At 54.9% G+C, this 22364-nt stretch overlaps 1 protein-coding gene across 10 annotated transcripts in view; it reads right to left on the minus strand.

The window, feature by feature from the left end:
- Positions 1 to 2326: 2326 nt before the first annotated feature.
- The window catches only part of MYOCD (myocardin), a 37209-nt gene continuing 17171 nt past the window's right edge, over positions 2327 to 22364 (minus strand). For 4 of the 10 annotated variants that reach the window (XM_064675604.1, XM_064675612.1, XM_064675602.1 and 1 more), the window contains 10 exons: positions 20099 to 20174; positions 17750 to 17926; positions 13638 to 13813; positions 12824 to 12949; positions 12080 to 12333; positions 11579 to 11732; positions 9531 to 10481; positions 6726 to 6842; positions 5729 to 5786; positions 2327 to 5080 (listed from right to left, as the gene is read on the minus strand). In XM_064675604.1, coding sequence (XP_064531674.1) covers positions 4518 to 5080; positions 5729 to 5786; positions 6726 to 6842; positions 9531 to 10481; positions 11579 to 11732; positions 12080 to 12333; positions 12824 to 12949; positions 13638 to 13813; positions 17750 to 17926; positions 20099 to 20174 — 2652 coding nt within the window. In that variant the 3' untranslated portion in view covers positions 2327 to 4517. The remainder of the gene's footprint in view (positions 5081 to 5728; positions 5787 to 6725; positions 6843 to 9530; positions 10482 to 11578; positions 11733 to 12079; positions 12334 to 12823; positions 12950 to 13637; positions 13814 to 17749; positions 17927 to 20098; positions 20175 to 22364) is intronic. The other 6 variants (XM_064675603.1, XM_064675605.1, XM_064675611.1 and 3 more) reach the window with 6 other exon arrangements.

Genomic DNA, 22364 nt, shown 5'->3' on the forward strand with positions numbered 1-22364 from the left:
CAAAGTGTTAAGTGTATGGAATTGGTAGGAATACAAGGAACTTAGTTCCTTATTTGCATGCAACGAGTTGGTAGAAATTTGAGGGTGGGAGTGCTGTGATATAAAAAACCAAAACTCTGTGAAGGACACACAGCCAAGGTGTGCAGGTAGTTCTTAGGGTCTAAAAACCCCTGGCCATACAGCTGGGTCCCTGCCAAAGCTCCAGAGTGAACAAGTGTCTGGGCTTTAAAACCAGAACTTGCCTTTGCTGAAGCCCCCTGAGCCCCTCTGCCCATCCTGCACAGCCTCAGGTGGCCTCAGGTGCTGCAGATGGGGGTGACAGCAGGTCGGGGAAGCAGAGGACCATGCATGGGTGAGGAGTGGCCCTGGTGTGTCCCCAGTTCCCCTCCCCAGTGAGTCTGGGGTGGGCAGAAGCTCTGGGGGAGGTGACCAGGGATGAGCAGAGGGATCTGGATGGGTGGAGGGTGGCAGTGTGCTTGGGGAGGGGGATGCTGAGCAGGTGTGAGGGGCTGCACCCGCTGGCAGTGGTGGCTCTGGGTGGGTGATGAGGTGCCAGGGCTGCACAAGAGGAGCCTGAGGGGCCCTGAGGACTGGGCTAGGGGTGGAGGTGGCACTGGGGTGCAGCAAGGGGTCCTGGGGGTGCTGCTGTGAATGTCACAGGGTGAGGGGGTGGTGGAATGCACTCCAGTTGTGGCACCGGGCTCTGGGGCTTTTGGTCCCCTCCATGTGCAGGGTTCTGTGATGGGCACATGTAAGTTCCTACTTATGCTGCCACCTCATCCCACCCCACCAGGGCAGAAGGGCTGAGAAACAGGTATTGTTTCCCCATGTCACTGGGGAGAGAAACTGTGCTTTAACCACAGTCTACCTTGACCTGGGAGCTGGTGGAGAGATGCTGTGGATGTGTCAGTGCCTGTTGTGGAGGAAACATTGGATGGAAACACTGAGCTCACATTTTAAAAACCTCATACAGGCATGAAAAATGTTAATTTGACAATTGGAACTTTTTTTTTTGCTTTGTATTTCCTCTATTTTTCAGGAATGAAGGCCCAGAGAGAGTGGGACATCACTGGGATCATTCAGCTTGGTATTGAGAGGAAGGAAAATCCCAGAACCCTAAATTCCTTGGGACAACCTGTGTGGGAAAATCACCTACACATGGAAGGCTGAGTATGAACTGACCCAAGGCAATGCGAGGAGAGAGCTTGTCCCATCCCAGTGTGCTTTCCCAGGAGGCTGCTCTGGTGGGGCTGGAGAGCCACTGGCTGGGGCAGAGCTGGGCTGAGCTCTTCTCCATGCAGGATTTGCTGCTGGGATTGTTTGGAGATTGGAAGGAGACCTCAGGAGACCCTGTGATCCCTCCCTCTGCCTGCAGCAGGTCCCTGGTCTGGACTCAGCTGCCCCAGAAGTGCTGCTCCAAACTTTAGCACCTAACAGGTATCTTTCCTGCACTTCAGAGCTGTGACTCCCTGGACCACTCACTCTGCTTTTTGCCTTTTACAAGGGGGCACTGGCAGCACAGGCTCCCAGCTGCTCTGCTGCAGGTGCAGCAGCACAGGCAGGCTCTCCTCAGCAGGGCAGGGGAGTGCTCCAGTGCATCACTATTCCTGGAACAATCCTAGGCTGAGTCTTGTCTCATTCTCTGAGTAACTGTGACCTGGTTCAGCCCAGGCAGTTTATCACAGCACAGCTGGCTGCAGGATGTGGGTTAAAGCTTAAAAGACGTTCATAGGAACATAGGTTATTTGTTCATCTACATCTTTTCATATTCACTTGAGCCATATCTCAGGACCATTCCAGCTTCAGCCTACCTGTGCCCCACCTGGGTAGTCCCTCCCTGCACACAGGTTGGCAAATACCTGGAGAATCTTTTCTAATCAAAGGAAAATGCGAAGGATCTGGAATAGACGCAGGGGTAGCAGGGGGAAGGAGCCAAGGTCCTCCTGGGGAGGAGCCAAGGTCCCAGCCTGCTCTGCCTGAGGGCAGCAGGAGGTTTGGCTGCGAGCCCAGTGCTGGCAGAAATGCCGAGGGGCTTGGGCAGGGTGCCAGCCACTGCCTTTGAAGGGGACCCTGACCAGAGAAATGGGGTCTGCAGGAGAACAAAGCAAAATCAGAGCCAACAGAAGAAAGAGCCAGCAGAAACAAGAGATTCCGGCTGGTGTGTTCAGGAATCTTCCAGGAGAAACCACAGCTGTGAAAGAAATACTTCTGCCCTTGAAGGACTGTAGCTGTCCCAGGGCATGGAGCTGGCACCAGATGGTGGCAGCTGGGATGGCTGTGGCTGTCCCAGTGGTGAAATCAAACAGCAAACTGCGAGTAGACAGAGTGGCAAGACAAGGGTTTTAATAATGAAAGTGTTGCTGGTAACATAGGTAAGGAAATGTGCTTGCTTACAGGTTTGAAGCTGACAGCATCCCTTTAAATAAGGAAATACATTTGCTGAGAGGAGAAAGTTACCTGGAGAGCCCTGTACAAGGCTGCAGTGGAGCAGCTAACACTACTCTGGGTCAAGTGCTCTGAATATTCTCCACAGACTGGCTTCTAAAAATCTCTCACTTAGAAAAAGAAATTCTTTTTAAAAAAAGGCAACCTGTGATTGTCTATCCTAGCAGTGCCCTGTGACATTTGTACAGTAGAAAAGTGGTGGTTTAAATAGTGACTTGAAAGCTACTGCCACGTGCTTTATACAGCATGCAACAACACCATGGACTGGGGACCCCACCGGGGCTGCAGAGCCACCTCCAACAGCTCCAGCATCCCTGGGGAAGTGCCACGGGAGCCATGGCCAGGCTGAACCTCCTCCCAGTGGCTGCATCTCCGTGTGCTGTCCTTCCAGTAACACAAATATTAAATACACTCAGTCTGTAAATAGTTTAACAATCTTTGTCAACAACAATATTTACTTAGGCAAAACCAGAATTGCAAAGAACAGACGTGTCCGTCACACAGTCTGCAGCAAGTTCTTTGGTGGAAGCTAAGAAGTGAAGCAAAGGCTCCTTCTTGCTAGAGCCTGAGGAAGAATATTGCACAGAGACTCATAGGAGACATGCTGGTGATTCCAAATGGGAGCATCACTGCGGGAGAGCTTCCTTCTCTGCCGGCTTTGGGAGAACGGGCTCCTCCAGGCTCGGTGATTCACAGCTGTTCTCCGGTAGCCTTGCTCCGGGCTGGGGGAGCAGTGACACTCGAGTAAACTCGGGAGGAAGGGGATGACTGCTGAGGACTGAGGAATAGGCAGAAGGATGGAGGGTAGATGGCAGAGGAGGGGAGGCAGCACAAGCAGAGGCTCACACAGACCCACAGCCCTGCTCCATGTGCCGGTCACTGAGTGTCCCTGTCTGGCTCCCCTTGCTCCTGGATCAGGCGGGGAATGAAGATCACCCTGACCTGGCTGTGAACAGAACAGCCCCTCCAAAGCCCAGCTGGTTCTTTCATACCATTTGCTCCTACCTTGGACCAAAATACATCACACATGTCTGTGTGTCCCATGGATGTGGCACACAGCCGTTCCACTGGGATGGCACATCCCTGTGATACCTGCACCCGCCTCCTGAACACCTGCCTCCAACCTCCACAGCTCTCTGCTCCAAGGTCACAGCCTGATCCAGTTCAGACTGCAGCCACGATGGCTCCTGGGCTTTTTGCCCCTCAGCACATGCCAAGGTGCCACCATGAACATGGTGGTCTCCATCTCTCACCCCCCTGGAGCAGAGCTGGGCAAGGACTGGGCACTGCGGCTTCGGGGCAGGAGGGAAGCAGGAGCCAAGGCAAGAGACAAGGCTGTGCAGAGCCTCCTGCTCCACAGCCATGGCCTGGGCACAGCCAAGGTGAGGTCAGCAGGGTTGTCTGGAGAGCCTGGATGGAGAGGGAGAGGGAGGGGGAGAGGGAGGGGGAGGGGGAGAGGGAGGGGGAGAGGGAGAGGGAGGGGGAGAGGGAGAGGGACAGGGAGAGGGAGAGGGACAGGGAGAGGGAGAGGTTTGGAGAGGTTCGGAGAGGAGAGGTTCGGAGAGGAGAGGTTCGGAGAGGTTCGGAGAGGTTCGGAGAGGAGAGGTTCGGAGAGGTTCGGAGAGGTTCGGAGAGGTTCGGAGAGGAGAGGAGAGGAGAGGAGAGGAGAGGAGAGGGCAACATTGGGCTCTTTGCTCCATGATTTCCTGTTACCACCCAGGTGAGGTCATCTCACCATGCAGTCTTGTCATAAGCTGCTCCAGTTCTCATGAGAGTGACTACTAAAACTGGGGGGGAAAGACTAAAGAAAGAAAACTGAAGTTCTTGTCAATCAAAGGAAGTGTTTTTTCAGGCACTGGTGTCCTCTGTTGGGATGTGTCAATGGAGGAAAACCAAAGTGTCAGAGTTGTGCTGTCAATTTGCAGTGACGGGAAATTCAAAGAAGTTTATATGCTGGGAAAATGACTCCAGTTTCCCCTGGATGAGGCACGTTAGCTCCGCATGTTTTCCGGCACGACAGAAACACTGCACTGCCTGCTGCAGGCTCACAGCATCCACCCCAGCACCTCCCTTCACCACTGCTGCAGGTGCAGGTCCATGCTGGTGTTCAGGTTGAGGTCGGTAACATCCAGGAAATCGATGTTGAAGATGCTGGGACCCACGGGGGTGAGTGACCCGAAGCCGGTGGCAGAGCTGGGGGGGGTGAGGTCCAGCCACTCCATCGTTTCCCATGGAGACTCAGTGAAACTCATTTGTAAACTGGAGCCTTCGGCAGGGGAAGGGGAGAGCTGGGTTTCCATGGGCGAGAGGGGAGTCTGTAAAATCTCCTGGGAGTTGAGCAGTTCATCTGCGGCTTTGCCAGAGAACCCCTCCATCATCCCCTCAAAGTGGGGCTCCTCTGTCCCCATCTTCAGCAGGGCCATGTCGCTGACCCTGCCCAGGGGGCTGTTCAGCAGCACCTCGAGGTGGGCATCGCTGCTGCCCGGGCAGTGCTCAAAGGGCAGCGGCGCGGGGGGGACCTGCTCGAAGGGGGCTGGGGGCTTGGGGAGAGAGGCACCAGTGCTCCCTGGAGACACCGTTATCTGAGGTACTTTCTGGAGGCAGGACCGATCTTCCTTGGCAGTGGCTGGCATTTCTGTCAACAGATGAGAGGGATTTGAGGTGCCCTGGCAGTGCCCACCACTGCTGGGCACAGGGGCACCACCACAGTCCTCCACCTGGACTCTTGGGCTTCCCCCTGGAGACCTGCTCCCCACTCGATCCCCTTGGCACTGCTTACCCACCCCCTGCCACGGGAAACCTTGCACATTCCTGCTTTCTGACCTTGATCCCCTGGGTTTGGACACAGTCCCCAGGGCACGAGCACTGCCAGCTGTCCCCAAAGGGCTGGGATAGGGCACAGGGGAGGGCACCAGCAGTACTGTACATGGGAGATGGCACTGGCAGCACTGGGAATGGTGGGGGACACTGGGGACTCAGTGTGGGGAGGGGGCTGGCAGCACTGAGCACAGGCTGTTGCCCTGCTGCCCCTTCTCTCTGCGCAGTCTGCACAGGTGACAGCCAAGCCCAGACCACCCCACCAGGATGGCACACACAGGAACAGGCTCTGGGAGGGCTAATATGCCTTTGGATTCAATCTCAGTGGCTGCTGGCACAGGAGGGCTGATGAAAGCTGTGTTCAACTCAGGCAGCTCTGCTGGGGTGCACAGAACGCACTGAGGCTCAGGGACCAATGCTGGCTGGGAGGGGAAGCCCTGGAGGGGAACAGAGAAGCAGTGCATACCTCCACTCTCAATCAGCACGTCCAGGAGCTCATCCATCTGCTGACTTCGTGTCATCTGCTGCAGCAAACGACAAAGAGGAGAGTAGAGGGCATTAGGAGGAGAGTCCCTCCAGCCACAAGCCAGGTAGAAGGCTCTGGATCCCCAAAAAGTTGGGTCTGGTCCCCACAAATGGCTTCCTCCCATGCAGGAGAGAGGCCACATAAACATGAGGCTGTCAGTGGTGTTCAGGTGGGCACTGCAGGGACCTGGGACATCACGGTGGATCCAGGGACCAAGGTGCCCTGCTCTGCCACCAACCCTCTGCTCAGCGGACACCACAGCCTGCCCTGTCCCAGGGCCACCAAGACACACTGACATTTTGGCCCTGGCACCTCGCACTGCCACTGCCTGCACTCCCTGCATTGCCCAGGTATCTTCCTCTCCTGCCTGGAAACTGCCAGGACTTCCTGCACTCCAGCATGAGCCAATTCTCATCACTGTGACAGCATCACTCTGCATCCCTAAAGCCACCATCATTCCTGGCACTGAGGCTGCTGCTAGTTTCTCATGGAAGGGGTTCATGTGCGATGGACAGTCCTCCCATGGGAACAGCACTCCAGGATAAAGCTCAGGGGGCAGATGGCACTGAGCATTAACAACCCCTGTTGTTAATGGGCTAAGGAGTGAAGGTGAGCTTCCTGGTGACTGGAGAATGCTCAAGGGTCTATTCTTCACACAGCACTGAGCACCCCAAAGAGGAACACACCAGCACCCTGGATGTTTGAGGGGTGTCAGGGTGTGCACAGCAGACACTGTCTTGCCCAGTGTGGTCTCTGACTGCTTCATGGCAGCCAGTCAGCAGCTAACCCTTAAAAAAAAGTCCATGCCTCTGAAAACAGGCCTGTTCTACCCAGAGACCCCAGAAGAGGTTGGAACTCCTGTAGCTGAGTCCCACTATCTGCAGAAGGACACCCTGGGCAGCCCCAGCCCTGTAGAAAACAAAAACCACGCAGTTACCTGCTTCACTGCATCCTCATAGGGTGGAGGCTGCTTTACCTCTGACAGGGCTGGGCTTGACTTACAAAAACTTGGGGATGGAATAGAAAACTTTTGACCTGCCTGCACAGCCATCTGCTGGGGACATACAGGGAAAGGGAGTCAGTGCACAGGGAGGCACAGAGGTAGGCCCAGCTCTCTCATCCCTGTTAAGGTCGGGCTGGGGCCAGGAAAAATAACTATTCTGTGGGTCAAACAAACAAAATGCCTGGCCTTCCAGCAGGGTAGAGGCAGGTAAACTAACTCCCTCAGCCTGGTTCTGAGTCCCAGGGCCAGGCTGGCCTCTGGTTACTGCTGGAGCACGGGAATGGTGTCCCAGAGCATCCTGGTGCTTGGCCCAGCCAGGGATGTTCAGGGCAAGGGGAAGACAGAGAGGAGCTGTTGATGGTTGGCTGCACTTGGCCACTGATGTGGCACCTCCCAAGCTGTGTCCCAGCCCCTCTCCATCACTGCCTCTCTGGGGGCATCTCACAGAGCCCAGGCCAGGGAAGACCACGCAACAGAGGGACACCTTGGCCTGTGCCTAACACCTGCATATGATTGTCAGCTTTTTGCCAGGCTCCCATTCCAGGAGAGACCTCTTCTGAAGGTCCAGTGCCTGCCAGCTGCTGTCCCCATCACTTCTAGGCCCTTGTGTGTCCTTCCCCACTGCCTTGTCCCATGAGAGCCAATACCAGGGGAAGCAGCATCACCCCTGCAGGTGGGTTGGATCCAGGGGTGGATCCAGGGCAGCAGTGAGATCACTCGGCCTGGCCACGCACATCCTGGCCACCCTTCTCTGGAGAGCAGCTGGAAGGAACACCGTCCCTGGCTCTTGAGGAACAGCACTCCAGTGCTGGGCACAGAGTGGTTCTTGCTGAAGAAGGACCCTCACCCTTGGGAGTGTCTTGCAGGCAGCAGAGGAATGCTCAGGATGGTGGTGTCACAGCTGAGATGAGCTGCAGGACACCATGGGACCATCCCCTCCATATGCCCCTTCCTCTCAGGCTGGGAGGGAGAAGCTGGAGATGACCCCACAGTATCACTGCTCCCTCCTCACACTCACTGACCACTGCCCAGCTTTCCAGAGCAGCCCCACTGCCTCTCTGGAATATCATCTCACAGTACTGTGTCCCACTGCCTACTGCTCCCACACCTCTGCCCAGTGCTCAGTTCACCTCTACAGCCCCGCTGCTGGGGTCACCCCCTGCATTCCCTGCTCTTTGCCCCCTGCCCAGCTCATCCTCCTCATGGCCCAGCTCACCCAAACCTGTGTTCACATCACCCTCTTCACCCCTGAAGCAGCCCCACCACTTGCCTCACTCAAACCCCACTGCCCTCCATGCCCATCCCACTGGCAGCCCTGTCTCTGCCCCTCCTTGCCCTAAATTGCTGCCCATTCCCACCTCACTGGCTGTGCTGGTGCCAACTGCCCATGGCACTGCTGGAGGGGTTGGACACGGTGCCGTGCCCACGCTGTGCCACCGTGCAGGGCTGCCCACAGTGCCTGCACCCTGGGGCACACGGTTGGGATGGCCCTGCTCTGGGCTGGGCTGTTCCTCCGTGGCTGTGTGTGCTCAGCCTGGCCCTGCCGTGCCCCTCCCTGAGGCCTGTGTGCTCACCTGGCACCCTGAAGTGGGACAGGCCATGGGAAAGGTAGAGCTCCTCCCTGGGGATCCCTCCTCAGGAGGGAGCTGAGGTGAATTGGGCTGTGATCAGAAGAACTTTCTGGTGCTTTTTGTGTTGGCAGCGTGTGCCCCTCCCCAGGCATTCGTACCTGTCCAGAGGGCTGAGTGAGGAGTGGTGGTTGCTGCAGACCCTGCTGGGCTGGTGGCCTGGTGGGGAGGCACGAGCTTTATCTGCATACCCCAACTGCAGGCCCTGCTTTAGCTTTCTGACAAAAGGTTTCCTGGGATAACTGCTCTCCTCCAAGCCAGTGGTGAAAATCCCTCACACACTGCTGGGAGCCACAATGGCTTGGCAAGATGCTGGAAAGCCCTGCAACCCTGCAGAGGGGTCTCCCAGGGGTGTAGGAACTGTGCCAGGGCTCTCCCAGGAGCTGAGGGATCCATACTGGTGCTTCCCTGCTGTGTACAGAGCTGTGCCAGGGTTCCATGGGGCACAAGCAGCTGTGCCAGGACTCCCCCTGAGGGGAGAGGCAGCTGGGTTTGGGCTCCTTTAGGGCAGAAGCAGCTCTGTCAGTGCTTCCCCAGGGACGAGGGAGCTTTGCCAGGACCCCTCCAGGGGCAGAGGGAGCTGGGTCAGTGCTCAACTAGGGGCAGAGAGAGCTGTGCCAGGGCTCCCCAGGGCAGAAGGTACTATGCCAGGCCTCCCCAGGGCAGAAGGAGCTGTGCCAGGGCTCCACGGGGCAGACGATGATCTGCCAGGAGTCTCCCAGGACACAGGGAGCTCTGCCAGTGCTCACCTATCGGCAGAGAGAGCTGTGCTGGGGTCCCCTGGGGAAGAGTGGAGCTGTGCCAGGGCTTCCCTAGGGCAGCAGGAGCTGTGCTAGGGCTCCATGGGAGCTCCATGGGAGCTGTGCTGTGGCTCCCCCAGAGCAACTGGGTGCTGAGGCAAGGCTCCCCAAGACATACCCTGCAAAGAACCCTGCAGTGCCATCACCTTCCAACCCATCCATCTGGGAAACTCTCTTCCTTTCCAGGCAGTGCCACGTGCTGCAACGGCCCCTGGGTGCCCAGCCCAAGTTCCAGCAGTCCCGGGCTGACAGGCCAGGCCTGCAGTGGGCTGTGTGTGCCCGAGGGGGGCTGGGTTCACTCTCACACTCACCGGTGCTGTGCGGAGGCAGGAGCTGCCGGTCGGGGACCCGCTGTGCCCGTCCGCGGGCACGGGGGACACCGGGAGCAGGTAGTGGCTGTTGGGGGACGGCGGGAGGCTGATGTGCTGGGGGCTCTTGGCAGCCCCGAGGGGAGAGTGCTGGGGGGAGCACTGCGGGCTCAGGAATGTCGAGGAGGTGATGGTGCTTTGCCCCGCAGGCTCCAAGCAGTGGCTGTTTACAATGTGGGGCACCTGCGGCACCGCACGGTTACTGAGCTTGTCCGAGCTGCCTGCCTGGCCTTTCAAGGTCTTTTGTTTGGATGCAAATGGACAGCTGGACACAGCGTTTTCTTGCTTGATGGGGACACCAAAGAAATGCTGAGCAGTCTGCTGCTTCTCCTCAAGGCCATTGCTTCTCTTTCGCTTCTGGAGCTGCATCCGCAGCTCTTCCACCTGCCTCTGCTCTTGCTGCAGCTTCCACGTCAGTTCATTTATGACCTTCTGCTTCTCCACCAGCATCTTGTCTTTCTCTGTGTCAATTCCTTCCAGTTCCAGCTGGATGCTCCCTCCGTTCATGCTGCTCATGAGGCTTTCTTCAGCACTGCCATGAACTGGAGATGGCTGGAGACCGAACTGCGGGGAAGACATGGGCCCATCATTGAAAGTGTCTGGCAAAGAGCCGCTCACAGAGAGATCAGAGGAGGCGGGTGAGATGGGTGGGGTGGAGCTGGTGCTGCCAAAGTGGTAGAAGCCATTTGATAACATGCTGGTGGAGGACTGCGACTGGTAACTCGACAGCGTGCTTGTTGGAGTGACGGGGAAGGTGACGGTGGTGATCTCACTGAAGTTTTGCACCGCGTTGCTGCCGCACTCCTGGAAGGGCCGCAGACGCTCCATCAGTGCTGTCTTGGTACCTGACACAGGCAGACCTCGTATTCGGAGCTGCTGCCTCAGCTCTGACACCTAGAAGGAAAGTCACTCCTGATCAGTCTCAGTGGCAGATGAGCCCTTTAGAAACCCAACACTTCTAACAAGAAGGCTCAGATCACAGGCTTGCAGCTCCCAGTGTTAAAGCTCTGCCCTCTCGGGTGCTTCACTGTCTCACCAGTCACCCTGTGCAGGCCTGACCACTGCACATCCTGCAGAACCTCCACCTTTCCTAACAGGAAAACCTTCCTTCTTCCTCCAGGAACTGTGACTACTCTCCAGGAACCAGCAGTGGCCCTTGGGCCATGGAGGCAACTCAAGATTCCCCTCCTAGCAGGAGGTTTCTCCATGAGCAGGGGACTTTCACACAGACCAGAAGCCAGCTGACAGCTCAGAGAATATGATCATACAGCTTGGAGCCACATGCTCCATGTTCAGGCATCTGCACAGGATACAGTCACCTGAGCTGTGGCATTGCTGTGGCCAAACTCATGTTATTTCTACCTCTAACAATGTATGTTGCCCCCAGGTCTCTGCTCCTAAAAGGATTTGACCTTCCCCATGGCTGAGGGTCCATTAGCAAAGTATAAAAGAACTGCTGATGTGTTTCTCCCTTGTGCCCTGTCTTGCCTACATGAGAGATGTTCAAAGCAGTGCATGTAGCAGGAGATACCTGCTCTGCAGAGAGCTGAGCTGGCCTGGCTGCAGGGACCACTGAGTCACTAAGGGGAGGCCACGCTGACCTTCCAGCTGGTCTGTTAGAGTACCCTGATGTTCACCATAAAACCACAGAAGGTATGGAGACAGGAGCTGCAGGAGCAGCAGCACAGATCATCCTTTAGTCCTTGCCCTTGGCCTCGCCTGCAGCCTCCCCAAGGCAGACCTAAGCTTTGCTGATGCACACACTGGAGCAGTGCAGCCCTTCACGACCTGCAGAGCAGAAAGCCCTCATGTTGAGGTACCACCACGGTGCCCAAGCCCTGCCCCAGTGTGGTGTGCTGTACTCATGGGCTGCTGAGAGCACAGTGGGTGGGGTGTGCTGACCTGTAACTTGCTCTCTCCCAGCCTGTGGCACTCCACTGCACGCTCAGGCTATGAGATTCTGCTCCTGCTGTGACAAAGTTTGCACTCACTTTGAGATCATCCAGGTTGGATGGCAGAGGGCCTGGCTTGATAGATGAGACACAAGTCTGGCCTGAAAAGGTGGTTTTCACTGGAGAAAGAGGGGTGTTGTTGACAGAAGTTGATGAAGAATTTGAACTTTTGACCATTTGTTCATTCGATTGCCTGAAATAACAAAGGAGATTTGGGGTAACTTGTTGGTCCCCTCAGGGTCTCTGTGACCAGCATCCCATCCCTCTGCTCCTTTAGGAGCTGTCTCCTGTATGAGGCCTATGGATGGCCACCCAAAGGAAAAGCAGGCTGGGCTGTAGGAGGTTGCTGGTCTCCCACCAGCAGGTTGCAGATGCCCCGGCCAGTCCACAAAGCCAGAATGGACAGTCTGTGCTGTTCCCAAGCTTTTATGTTTCACTGGCATGCCTCTACCCCCTTGCACTGGCACAAATGGGTACTAGGCAGGGGAAAGTTTGGAGAGAGATAGGACTAAACCCTGCTGCTGTCACAGTGCCACTCACTTTAGCTGTCCTTGGTGCATCCCGGAGTAGCTGAAGTGCTGTTGCTGCTGCTGCTGCTGCTGGCTGAGGATCTGGAGCTGCAGGAAGAGCTGCTGTTGTTGGAGCAGTCTGGCATACGCAGAATCCATGGGTGGAGGGGATTTCTCTGCCTTCTGGTCTGGAGGGATGTACTGGTGGTACTTGAGCTTCTTCACTTTGGGCTTCGTGTCCTTGGGCTTTTTGTGACGGTTCTTGCTATCAGTGGATGATTTGGACTGTTGGTCAAAAGGGAAAGGAATGAGCTGTGAAAAGAGCTCCTGCCACCCTCCATGGGACCTCAGAGGCCTGAGACAAAACAAGGGCAGCTCCTGCTGGTACTCTGACACTCCAGCTCCAAGAGCTGCTGAACCTGGATGTGGGACACTCCCTCGGGACTTTGTCCCTTCTCATTTGTGCTGGAGAGCACATGAGATGGAGAATGACCCTCCCTGCCTGGAAGGTATTCCAGTGCTCCTCACATTTGCTCCTGCTCTCAGCCCAGGGGATGTTTCCAGTGCAGGACTCAAGCAATTGCCTCTGGCAAAAGGAGTATTGCTGTACCTTGTACCACTACACAGTGAATCAAATTATAGTTTTGGCATAAGGTTTGTCTGCCTGCATTGTTCAAAGCCTTTAAGGCCAGACCCCCAGACCTCTCACACAGGTGGAGTGCAGCATGGGGACACTCCAGGCTGGGATGCAGCCAGAGACACAGGCATTGATTACCTTCACTGCAGAGGGCACGGGGAGCGTGGGGCTGTCCTGCCCCCCCGTCTGCTTGGGGCTGTCACACTGGCTGCCCTGCCCCGAGGCTGGGTCCGGAGCGTGGCCATCGGCACTGGGGGGATGATCCTGCGAGGGACAGGTGAGAGGGGCTGTAGGGCTGGTGCCAGGGGCTGCCCAGCCTCGACAGGGGCACCTGCTACCCCGTTTCTTCACCCCATGTTGTCCCCACTCCCCACAGATGCCTCAGTCTGTCCCAGTCCCCTCAGGTCTATCTCAGCCAACTACCCCACACCCCCAGGCTATCCCAGTCCTTTCCTAGTCCTCTGTCCCCCAGTTCTTCTTGGTTTCCAAGCCCCCTCCATTTCACCTGAGCCTGCCCAATGCTGGCCCCTCAGTATCCTCCAGACTAGGCCAGTCCTCCCAGTTGATCTGGATGGCCACAGCCCCTCTGGTCCCGTCCCCCGCCCCCCAGTCTGCCCCGGTTCTTCCCAGTCCCCACGGTCCATCCCAGTCCCACAGTCTGCACTTGTCCACCCTGGTTCCCCATTCCCCCAGTCCTCTCCATTCCTTCCAGTCCTCCCCATTCCTTCAGTTCCCCCCCGGCCCCTCACATTCCCCCGATACCACCCCAGTCCCCCCATTCCCGCCAGTCCCTCTCCCCACCCCGGCCCCGGTGCCTGCAGTGCCCGCTCCGGCCGGCGGAGGGCGCGCCGGCCCCGCGCAGCCCGTGAGGCCTCGGGCGAGCGCCCGGACGGGACCCGGCCCGTCCCTCTCGTGCCCCCCGTTGTGCCCCCGGTCCGGGACCGCCCCCTACCTGCGGTGTCCCGGCAGCGCCGGGGGGCGGCTCTGGGTCCCTGGAGGCAGCGGGCGGCTCTGCGGGCCCCGGGGAGCCGCGGCTGCGGGGCCGCTCCGGGGACAGCCCGTCCGTGCTGCTGTCCTCTTCCTCGAAGGCGAAGGCGTCGGCCGGGCAGGGGAAGCTGCCCTGGGTGCCTGGGGGGCGGAGGGGCGGCGGTCAGAGCCCGCGGGGACTGGGGGCACTGGGGAGGGGTGAGGGGCCTGGGTGAGCCTCACGGTGCCCCCAGCCCCGGCCGTGGTGCCCGGGGGCTCGGCCGCGGCTGGGGGAGAGCGGGGGGACACAGCGCCTGGCCCGAGCCATGGACCGGTCACTTGGGGGTGGGAGGGCAGGGGTCTGAGGAGCTGGGCCCATGGACCATTTTCCTTGAGAGAGGAGGGGTCTGGGGAGCTGGAACCACGAACGGTGTCCCTTGGAAGAGGGAGAGAGAAGGGGTCAAAGGAGCTGGGACCATAGACCCTGTTCCATGGGAGAAAGAGAGAGGAAGGCTCGGAGGAGTCAGGCCCACCAGCACAGGAGGGTTGGTACAGACAGGTGGGACTGGTGCAGGAGGGGCTCTGCCATCCTGCCCCACTGCTGGGCTAAGGTGGGAGATGGGTGTTAGGGTCCCCTGAGCACCCCGGCTGCACACCCACACACGCGCAGGACCCCATCCTCATCAGAAGAACTGAAACTGAAATCAACCCGGAGCATGACCCATCCCCATGTCGGCACACGAGCCAACATGGGTGCACCTGGCTGCAGATGCACAGAGGCTCCCAGATCCTGCCTCTGTCCACAGGCTTCACCCACAGGACGTGGTTCAAAACACTGCCTTTGCCTTTCTGACAGCCCCGGGCACTGCTGCTCCCGCTGCACAGCTGCTGCACGCTATCTGCTTGTCAGATGGGCAACGGCTCTTGACCCCTAGGTTTTGCTGATAAATAAAGTGCTGGGAAAAAAGAGGTCTCATGTGAGCCTCTGGAGGGCTGCAGGTGGGGGTAGAGGAAGGAGCAGCGTGGCCATGCTCGTAATCTCCTCGTGCTCATGTCTGGCATTTGTCAAGCAGCTTGGCACGCTGATAGCGAGGTGACAAATGGGGAAATAGGAAGGGCCTGGGGACAAGCTTCCACCTGTCCCTGCTGCTGGTCTAGCAATGTGCACCTTCTCACCGACACGGGCCTCCTGCTCTGACCTCTGCCCCTATCTGAGAGATAAGGGTTATCTCACCTCCCTGTGGCTGCTGGTGCCAGGGTTAGGCGCGAATGGAGCCTTGGTTCCCTGCCTGAGCTGCTGCCCAGCCACCATATGGGCTAGGGGTATGAGATCAGCCATGTCCAACCTGCTCTCTTCATATGTCCCTGAAAATAGGGCCCGTGCCCTCTCCATCAGAGGCAGCACTCAAACTGGGTATTCCCTGAGGAATTGCAGCACTGCACGGTCCACCCAGGCTGGGTGGGAGCTGCTTCCCATCCCTGCAGACAGCATGGGTATCACTCTTGGGAAAAATTACTCCAAGCAAGGAGTAGTGGACTTGTGGATCTGCAAGGCTCCTGCTGGGCTGGCATTTAATAAGTGTGTGTTGAGAAGTGGTGCCAAAGCTGGGACCCCAAGGGACCTTCAGGACACAGCAACAGCCCAGAGCATGACAAGAATGCGCTGCATCCTGCTGCTTGATACCACAGGCCTGTGCCGATGGGGAATGCTTCCCTTATCTGTCCTGCTCTCACCCAGACCGCCCTGGAGTGTATTGTTTCTCCATCCCGTGTCCCTGCTGTAATCTCAGGCAGGATGGTGTTTGCTCTGGGCTGTTTCTAATGCACTGGGTATTGTCCTCTCCAGCATGTTGGACAAAGTGATGACAAGGACCTGGTAAAAAAGGGTTCTTGTATCACTGCTCAGCTATGCAGGGCACTGGCAGCCTCCTGTCACTGGGACGGTTGGGCTTTCAGTTGGGGTCTGGCACTTTCTGCTCACCCTGCCGGAGGCGATTAGAGGAACACGTCAGCTGAACTTTCCACTGTGTAAACAGTTGAGATTCCAAGGTTAAAGTAAAATGATTTTAAACCCTGTCATCTTTCTGGTATTGCAAAAACAAAAGGCTTAACATTCAGAAGTGCCAGTGCTCATCTCTGCTCTGTGTTCAGCCCTTCGCCCCAAACTGTGAGCACCACAAGCGCCCCTGACTCTGAAAACCAGCTTGAGGATCCTTCAACCTGGGGCTTTCTTCTGCAGAAACCTGAGGGCTGGGATGGTGCTCCTGGTGCAGCTGCATCACCTTCTTCACGTGGCACCCGATGGTACCAAGTACCTTCTTGTTTGACCCTAATGTACTGCACATTTCACCGTAAATGGGATGTAACTGGCTTGCAGGACACATTTTTCCCCAGCAATGTGATTGAAGGGCATTGCGAAAGGGAGAAATTTAAAACTGAACAAATCATTTTTAAGCCAAACTTTTTGGGTTTAACAGTTTGGTCCCGTAAATCTCCGGTTACCATGAGCTCCTGACAAGGCAGCTGGGTAGAAGCTCTGTTCAAGCTTCAAGTTCACTTGCCCAGCCTCCAAACCTCAGCTCCAGGGGATAAAGTCATGCTCAAACTGCTTCAAATGTTTATAGAGGGGGGGATTTTTTGAAACTTTTTTTTTTTCCACTGTTCTCTCCTTCGATAAGTGGCTGGGGAGATTTTACTTCAACTCTCCTTAAAAATTCCTCTTCAGGCAGTCCTGGAACATTTCAGCTTCAAAGAGGAGAGCTGTGACATGCTGGAAGGAGAGCAGCTCCAGGGCCAGGCTGGAGGAGCCGCTGTACGGACAGAGCCTGCACTTCACAGCCCCAAAACCAAGAGCAGGAACAGTTGTGGGGCAGGACAGAGTAATATCTGGGCCTGGAATATTTAATGTCATTTATGATGGTTTCTGAGATGAAATGAAAGTCAAAGTGTTTCCTGTTTCAACTCTCGTTTTTGGCAGCACTCCTGTCACTCAAAGACCCCTCCTGTTCCAGAGTCCTGCCACTGTCCCCAGCTTGCTCTCAGCTCTCAGCTCCAGAACAGACACTTCACATGGGATTATGCCAATGAAAATGATCCCATGAATTGAGGAACCGGGAGCAACAGAACAAGCAGTTTCCAGGGGCAGAGCACCTTTCAGTGCCTCACTGAAGACCTGAGCACCAATTTGGACATGTAGAGATGGCCCCAGGCTTCAAAAATACAGGCTGGTGTCCTGTCACTGCAGGACCCTGCTGGTTTTCCTGCTCCTTTTCTCTCCTTTCAGACCTCCCTGTCCTGGCACTGGACCCTGTGAAATTTGAGTCACCTTTTTGCTCTGTTTCTCCTCCCACACCAGCTTCCCTGTGGGGAAGTAATTGTGGAGGATTCTGCCTCTCTCCTGGGGGGGAGGTGATGGAGGAAAACCAGGCTTGGGCATAAGGCGAGTGCTGGGTACTGGTTGATAGGAGCGTCCCCTGCTTTGGGGTGTAGGCTGCTTCTCATATTCCCCAGAAGCCTAGTATCCCAGGGATGTTTCCACAATCCCCAGCAGCCAAACTCCCCAGGGATGCTTTCACACCCCCAAGATGCAGCATCCTGCTCTGTTAGGCCCTTCATACCACTAGCATCAGTGGTAAAAAAAAGAACCACGGCCTCACTGAACTGGGGCCACTTCACCCCCATTAACTAGGATGTAAGAGCTTGGCAGGGCACAAGTGGGAGAATCCAGACTGGCCTCACAACCACACCTCTGCACCCAACCACGGCGGAGAAAGGAACATTCTGTCTCCAACCGTAGCATTTCCATGCTCAAAGCCTTGTGGAGAGAAGAGGTGTAAGAAGGAAGGCTCTTTTGTGGGGATGTGGCTGAACAATTGTGCACGTTTCAGTGTCACTGCTCTAACGTGAGAGCTCTCTGCTCACAGGCAGGATAAGACAGAGCAGGCTGTGCTGGACTGGGCTGCTTACTGTAAAAATAATGAAATTTAAGCAATAAATGCAGCTCCTAAGTCCAGGTCAGTCACTTCCTGCAGTCATTGTGGTACCTCCTTTTGCCCTCGCCAGCCCCTGCCCTGCTCCATGCACACACACAACACACACCTTTCCTTTCACTACCTTTTATGGCCTCTTTCACAGCAGAGTCAACGGAAATAATATTCTTCTCCACCAGCTCCAAAGGACCCGGCCTGAGAGCGATCTTTTCATTGAGGTCATCTGCCAGTCGGGCTCTTTTCAGCTTCATTTGAGTCGACTGAATGGACCCCTCTGCAGCCGAGTCTAAAAGGTCAAAGAAGGCATCAGGACCAGGGGAAACCTCAGCGAGTGCTTCCCTTCATCACAGCCCTGGGGGCTGTGGGCAAAACCTGAGTGTGGCTCAGGGCACAGCAGGAGCTGCTCTGCTGGACTGGATGGGGCTGGTGGGATCTGAGCCTTAGGCCCAGCTTCTCCCTTCCCAAACAAGAGCCTCTGTCTACCAGCCTAGATTTGCAAACCCAGCCTATAGCTGGAGCATCCTCTGCAAGGACCAGGAGTGACCCGTGATTAACAAGCTGAGACTAATGAGGGCCAAAGAGGACTCCAGCTCCTGCCTGCCAGGAGCACCTTGGCCCTTGTGGGCTAGTGCAGATGGATCCCTACTTCTGGGAAACAGCTGGAGAAAAGAACCATTAGCAGTGCTGGACAACTGGAGTAAATGGCTTACATTGGAATTAAAAATAGTGCGTGCTGGGCTGTGGGCTTTTGGAGGTGACATGACTACAGTGCTCCAGGCCTTCAGGGAAGAATGAGCTGGAGAGGAGCACAGCAGGTAGATCTGGAAGCTACAGCCCTACCAAAGCCAGCTGAGAAGACCCCAGTTACAGAGTGGTGACAGAAGAGCAGCAACTTCAACAGAAAATTTCCTGAACAAAGCTGATCTGGTTCCTATGGTGGCACAGGCATGAGTAGGGAGGGAGTGGGTTTCTAAAGTAGACCATTTATATACCCTTGGGGGTCTAAAGTAGGAATGGTTGATTCTAGGTTGTGCTATCTTCAAAGACTGGGCACTACTCTGGAGGAGATACTGTCAGCAACACAAGCTAAAGGGCTTCATGCCATGGAAAATTCTCTGCAAGAGGCCAGGAGAGCTGGTCTAGGGCCACTTCTGGCCTCAGATTATATATACCAGTGAACACAAATGAGCTCCTTGAGGTGAACAGTAACAGAAGATGTGTCTGTAAGGCACTTTGACGATGCGAAGTGTCTCATCTGGCCAATTGCAATCCCCTCTAGGTCCTGTTGTGAACAAAATGTACATGTAGGTTCATGATATGCCAAGGCACCTCCATGGAACGCAGAGCACGATGGATAGAGGTGTGAGCAGAGCCTCCAGGTCAGGGGGTGTGGGGCAGCATGTGCAGCTTGCTGAGCACACAGCCAGGCTCTGCTCCCCTGTGCCCTGCCTGGCCCTGTCCATGCCCAGGGCTGCAGCTGCCTCCACATCTGGTTGACAGCTCTTGGCCACAACTCCTGGCCATATTACTTCTGTTATTTAAACCAGGGAAAGACACTTTCACCTCTTAAGCAATGGTGCCAGCCCATTTTAGGGATGGAAACCCAAGGGGAAAGCAAGGCAGTGACACTGATCCAGCATGGGACCCTGGCTCTGTCTTCCTGCCTGCCAGAGGAAGAAAGATTGCACCCATGCTGAGAGCAGAGGGCAGCATTTACAGCTGCCAGAGAGTGATCTGCTTCTTCCAGCCAACTGACAGGGCTCTAGGAGGGAGGGAGGGAGGCTGCACATCCTCTCTGTCTCTAAGTATCTTGTTATCTCTGGAGATAAGGAGGGACACCATGGAGTTCTGCTGTCTGTGATGGGATGCAGCCTTGCCAGGTCTCTGGCTGAGAGGGAACACCATGATGGGAGAGAGGAGAGCTGCTGTGGCTCACAGACTGATAGCAGGGCTTTTCATACAGCTGTGCTTGGGTCACTGACTGCATGAGTTGTCCCACAGAATATCTGGAATTATGGCAGCACAAAAGATTTGCTTTGGGAGGGTGTTACAATAACCTGCTATAGGAGTTTCAGTGCCCTGGACAACAAATGCTCTGGGTTTGCTTTTCGTGATCAGACATCAGCTCCTGTGGCTAACAGAGTTCTCTCTCATAGCTGTTCTATACCCACTGTTCTCTAGAGCATCTCATGCTGGCCCCTGGCAGAGATGGGAGAAAGACTAGATGGCCTTGGGACTGCGTTTGCCAGGGAATAAAAAAAAGTGTGTCCTGCTTCCTGAAGACCAGGTCTGGAGAGAATTCCATACAAACTGTGTCCTATTTAAGTCTGTCTCTTATGAGCAGCTGGGACAAAGTTAATCATGATGAGAGCCCTGAAGGAACACAGGTGGGGCAGGAAGGACACAAGTCCCAGGGCAGGAGACATGAGGAGCGTGTGGGAAGCTGGGGCAGTCTTACCTTGCAGAATGTGCATGTTGACCAGGTCTGAGCGCTCAGGCCTGCTTCTGATCTTGTGCTTGAGATAATCTTCAGTCTGCAGAACACAAATGCAGAGGGTTACCTGGCTGGAGCAGCAATAAGGTACTGAGAGCACCTGCCCCTGTGTCATCCCATGGCTCTTTTGGATTTATTACAAGCTGGGTTGAGTGAGGTCCTAAATGGCATTTTTCGTCACTCAGACACCAGCTTGTTCTCGGGCAGGAGTTCTTCAGAAAGGGAACACTGTGCATGGAGCTGCTGACTGATCACTGTACCCACTCCTGTGTTCTTTACAATCACCACTGAGCTTTAGATGCCTGAAGTATTGTGAGGGGAAGGGTGGGACCTATTCCCTGGGAATGGTGCAGGTCCAGCACCTTTGAGAGCTGCACCAAGGCAGCTCTGGGGTGTCCTGTTAGCAGTGCCTTCTGTGGGAAGCCTGGCACTCTGGGGTGGAATATCAAGAGCAAGTAATGAAGATACTCAGACTTCCCACCCAGGTCAGCCATGAGGTTTAACCTTCCTGCAGTTTCTATGCTCTGTGGTTCCTCACCCCAGCTGCGATATGAGGCTGGGAAAATCCATTTTGCAGATCACTGCAGCTGAGCTTGTAATGAACATGGTCCTGGGACCTTGTGCCACCTCCCTCATGGCTTTAGGAACACAGAGGCACACAGAGGTACAGTAACCATCCATTAGGGCCAAGGAAGTCAGCCTTGAGGGCACCTGACCTCAAAAATACAAATATAAGCTTATCCCCTGGTGAATAAAAGCTAGAGCACAACTTAGACAAGATTAGCTCTTCGCGAAGCTGAGCTGCAAGAAGAAATAGTCCAAAATATGTTAGTAGTTCAAAGAGGTTAAAATCTTAAGAATAAATATTAAAGAATAGTAACAAGGAGCTGGAGCACAATTGGAAACCCACAATATAAAATGTACAGGTTCACGAGAAAAAGATCTTACAAGCACTTCTGCAGCCAGGATCAGGCAATGGAAAGTGCTGTCTGTGTTCCATAAACAGGAGAAATAATTGTGCATGCTGCTGAGATGACCACAGGATTTAATGCCTTTTAAAACAAATCTCACTAAGCAGATAAATGGCTATTTATCAATCAGGTGGCTAAGCCAAGAGCCTTCAGCAACAGAGAAGAAGCTCCAGTTATTAGGTTGGAGAAGTGGTCAGAGAGTACTCAGAGGAGTTAAATGTCCCCAGGCAGTTTGGGATACACAGGGCTACAGTAATAGCAACTATCTGTGGTTCTCCAGGAAACTGGGCAAAGGAGAGCATAACGTCTTGCTTTAGAAGAGATGGAGAGAAGAAACCAGGAAATTATAAAGCAGACAGCAAGATATTGGACCAAGTAATCAAACAATCTATATAAGTGGATTTTGAAGATAGCAAGGAGGTGAACAACAGCCAGGATGGATTTATGAAGAACAAACCACATCACATCAACCTAAATTCCTTCTATGGAGAGATGACAGTTTTCTGTTACAGGAATAAAAAATTAATGTCATGTAGCTTGACTTTAAACATGTTTTGACATTATCTTACATGGCTTTCTCATACGCAAGCCAGAGAAATTTGGTCTGGATAAGACTAACATAAAAAAGGAGCATAGCCGTGGATCACCAGAGGAATTGGGAATGGCTCACAGTCTAAACAGAAGAATATATCAAATCCTGTTATGCAGCAATTTTTCCTGCTAGTCAATATATTAATTAGTGCCTTGGATGACAGAAGACGTATTTCTTAACTCTGAATCATTCAAAACTAACAGATTACAGTGCACCATGATTTAGAGCACTACATGATCTGAAATATATGTGATACAATTTCAGGGACACTTGGGAAGGACTGTGTTCAGGTGACAGTTAGCCACAGCTAAGCCAGTTGATTAAGCACTGTGAGGGATGAAGACAATGCACCAGAGATACTTCTGAGGTGGTCACTACCCTGGCAGAAATTAGTTACTCAATGCATAGAAAAACTATAAAAGGCTCTGGAGAATCTAGTGATCAGCAGCTGACCCACAACCCCAAACCAGGAGGGGAGACACAGCACAGGATGTCACCTGCCCAGTGCAGACACAGCAGCAGCAAGGCCCCGTTCTGTGCCCTAGATCTGAAAGGGTTCATGGACAAGGACTGGACAACAGCTACAGACATCATTGAGTCAGAGATGAGATAAGTGAGGAGGGGCTGAAGGGAGGGGAGGCTGGTCAGGCCAGAGGTGAGATTGCTG

This window comes from Pseudopipra pipra, chromosome 19, assembly GCF_036250125.1.
Source record: "Pseudopipra pipra isolate bDixPip1 chromosome 19, bDixPip1.hap1, whole genome shotgun sequence".
Lineage (NCBI taxonomy): Eukaryota > Metazoa > Chordata > Aves > Passeriformes > Pipridae > Pseudopipra > Pseudopipra pipra.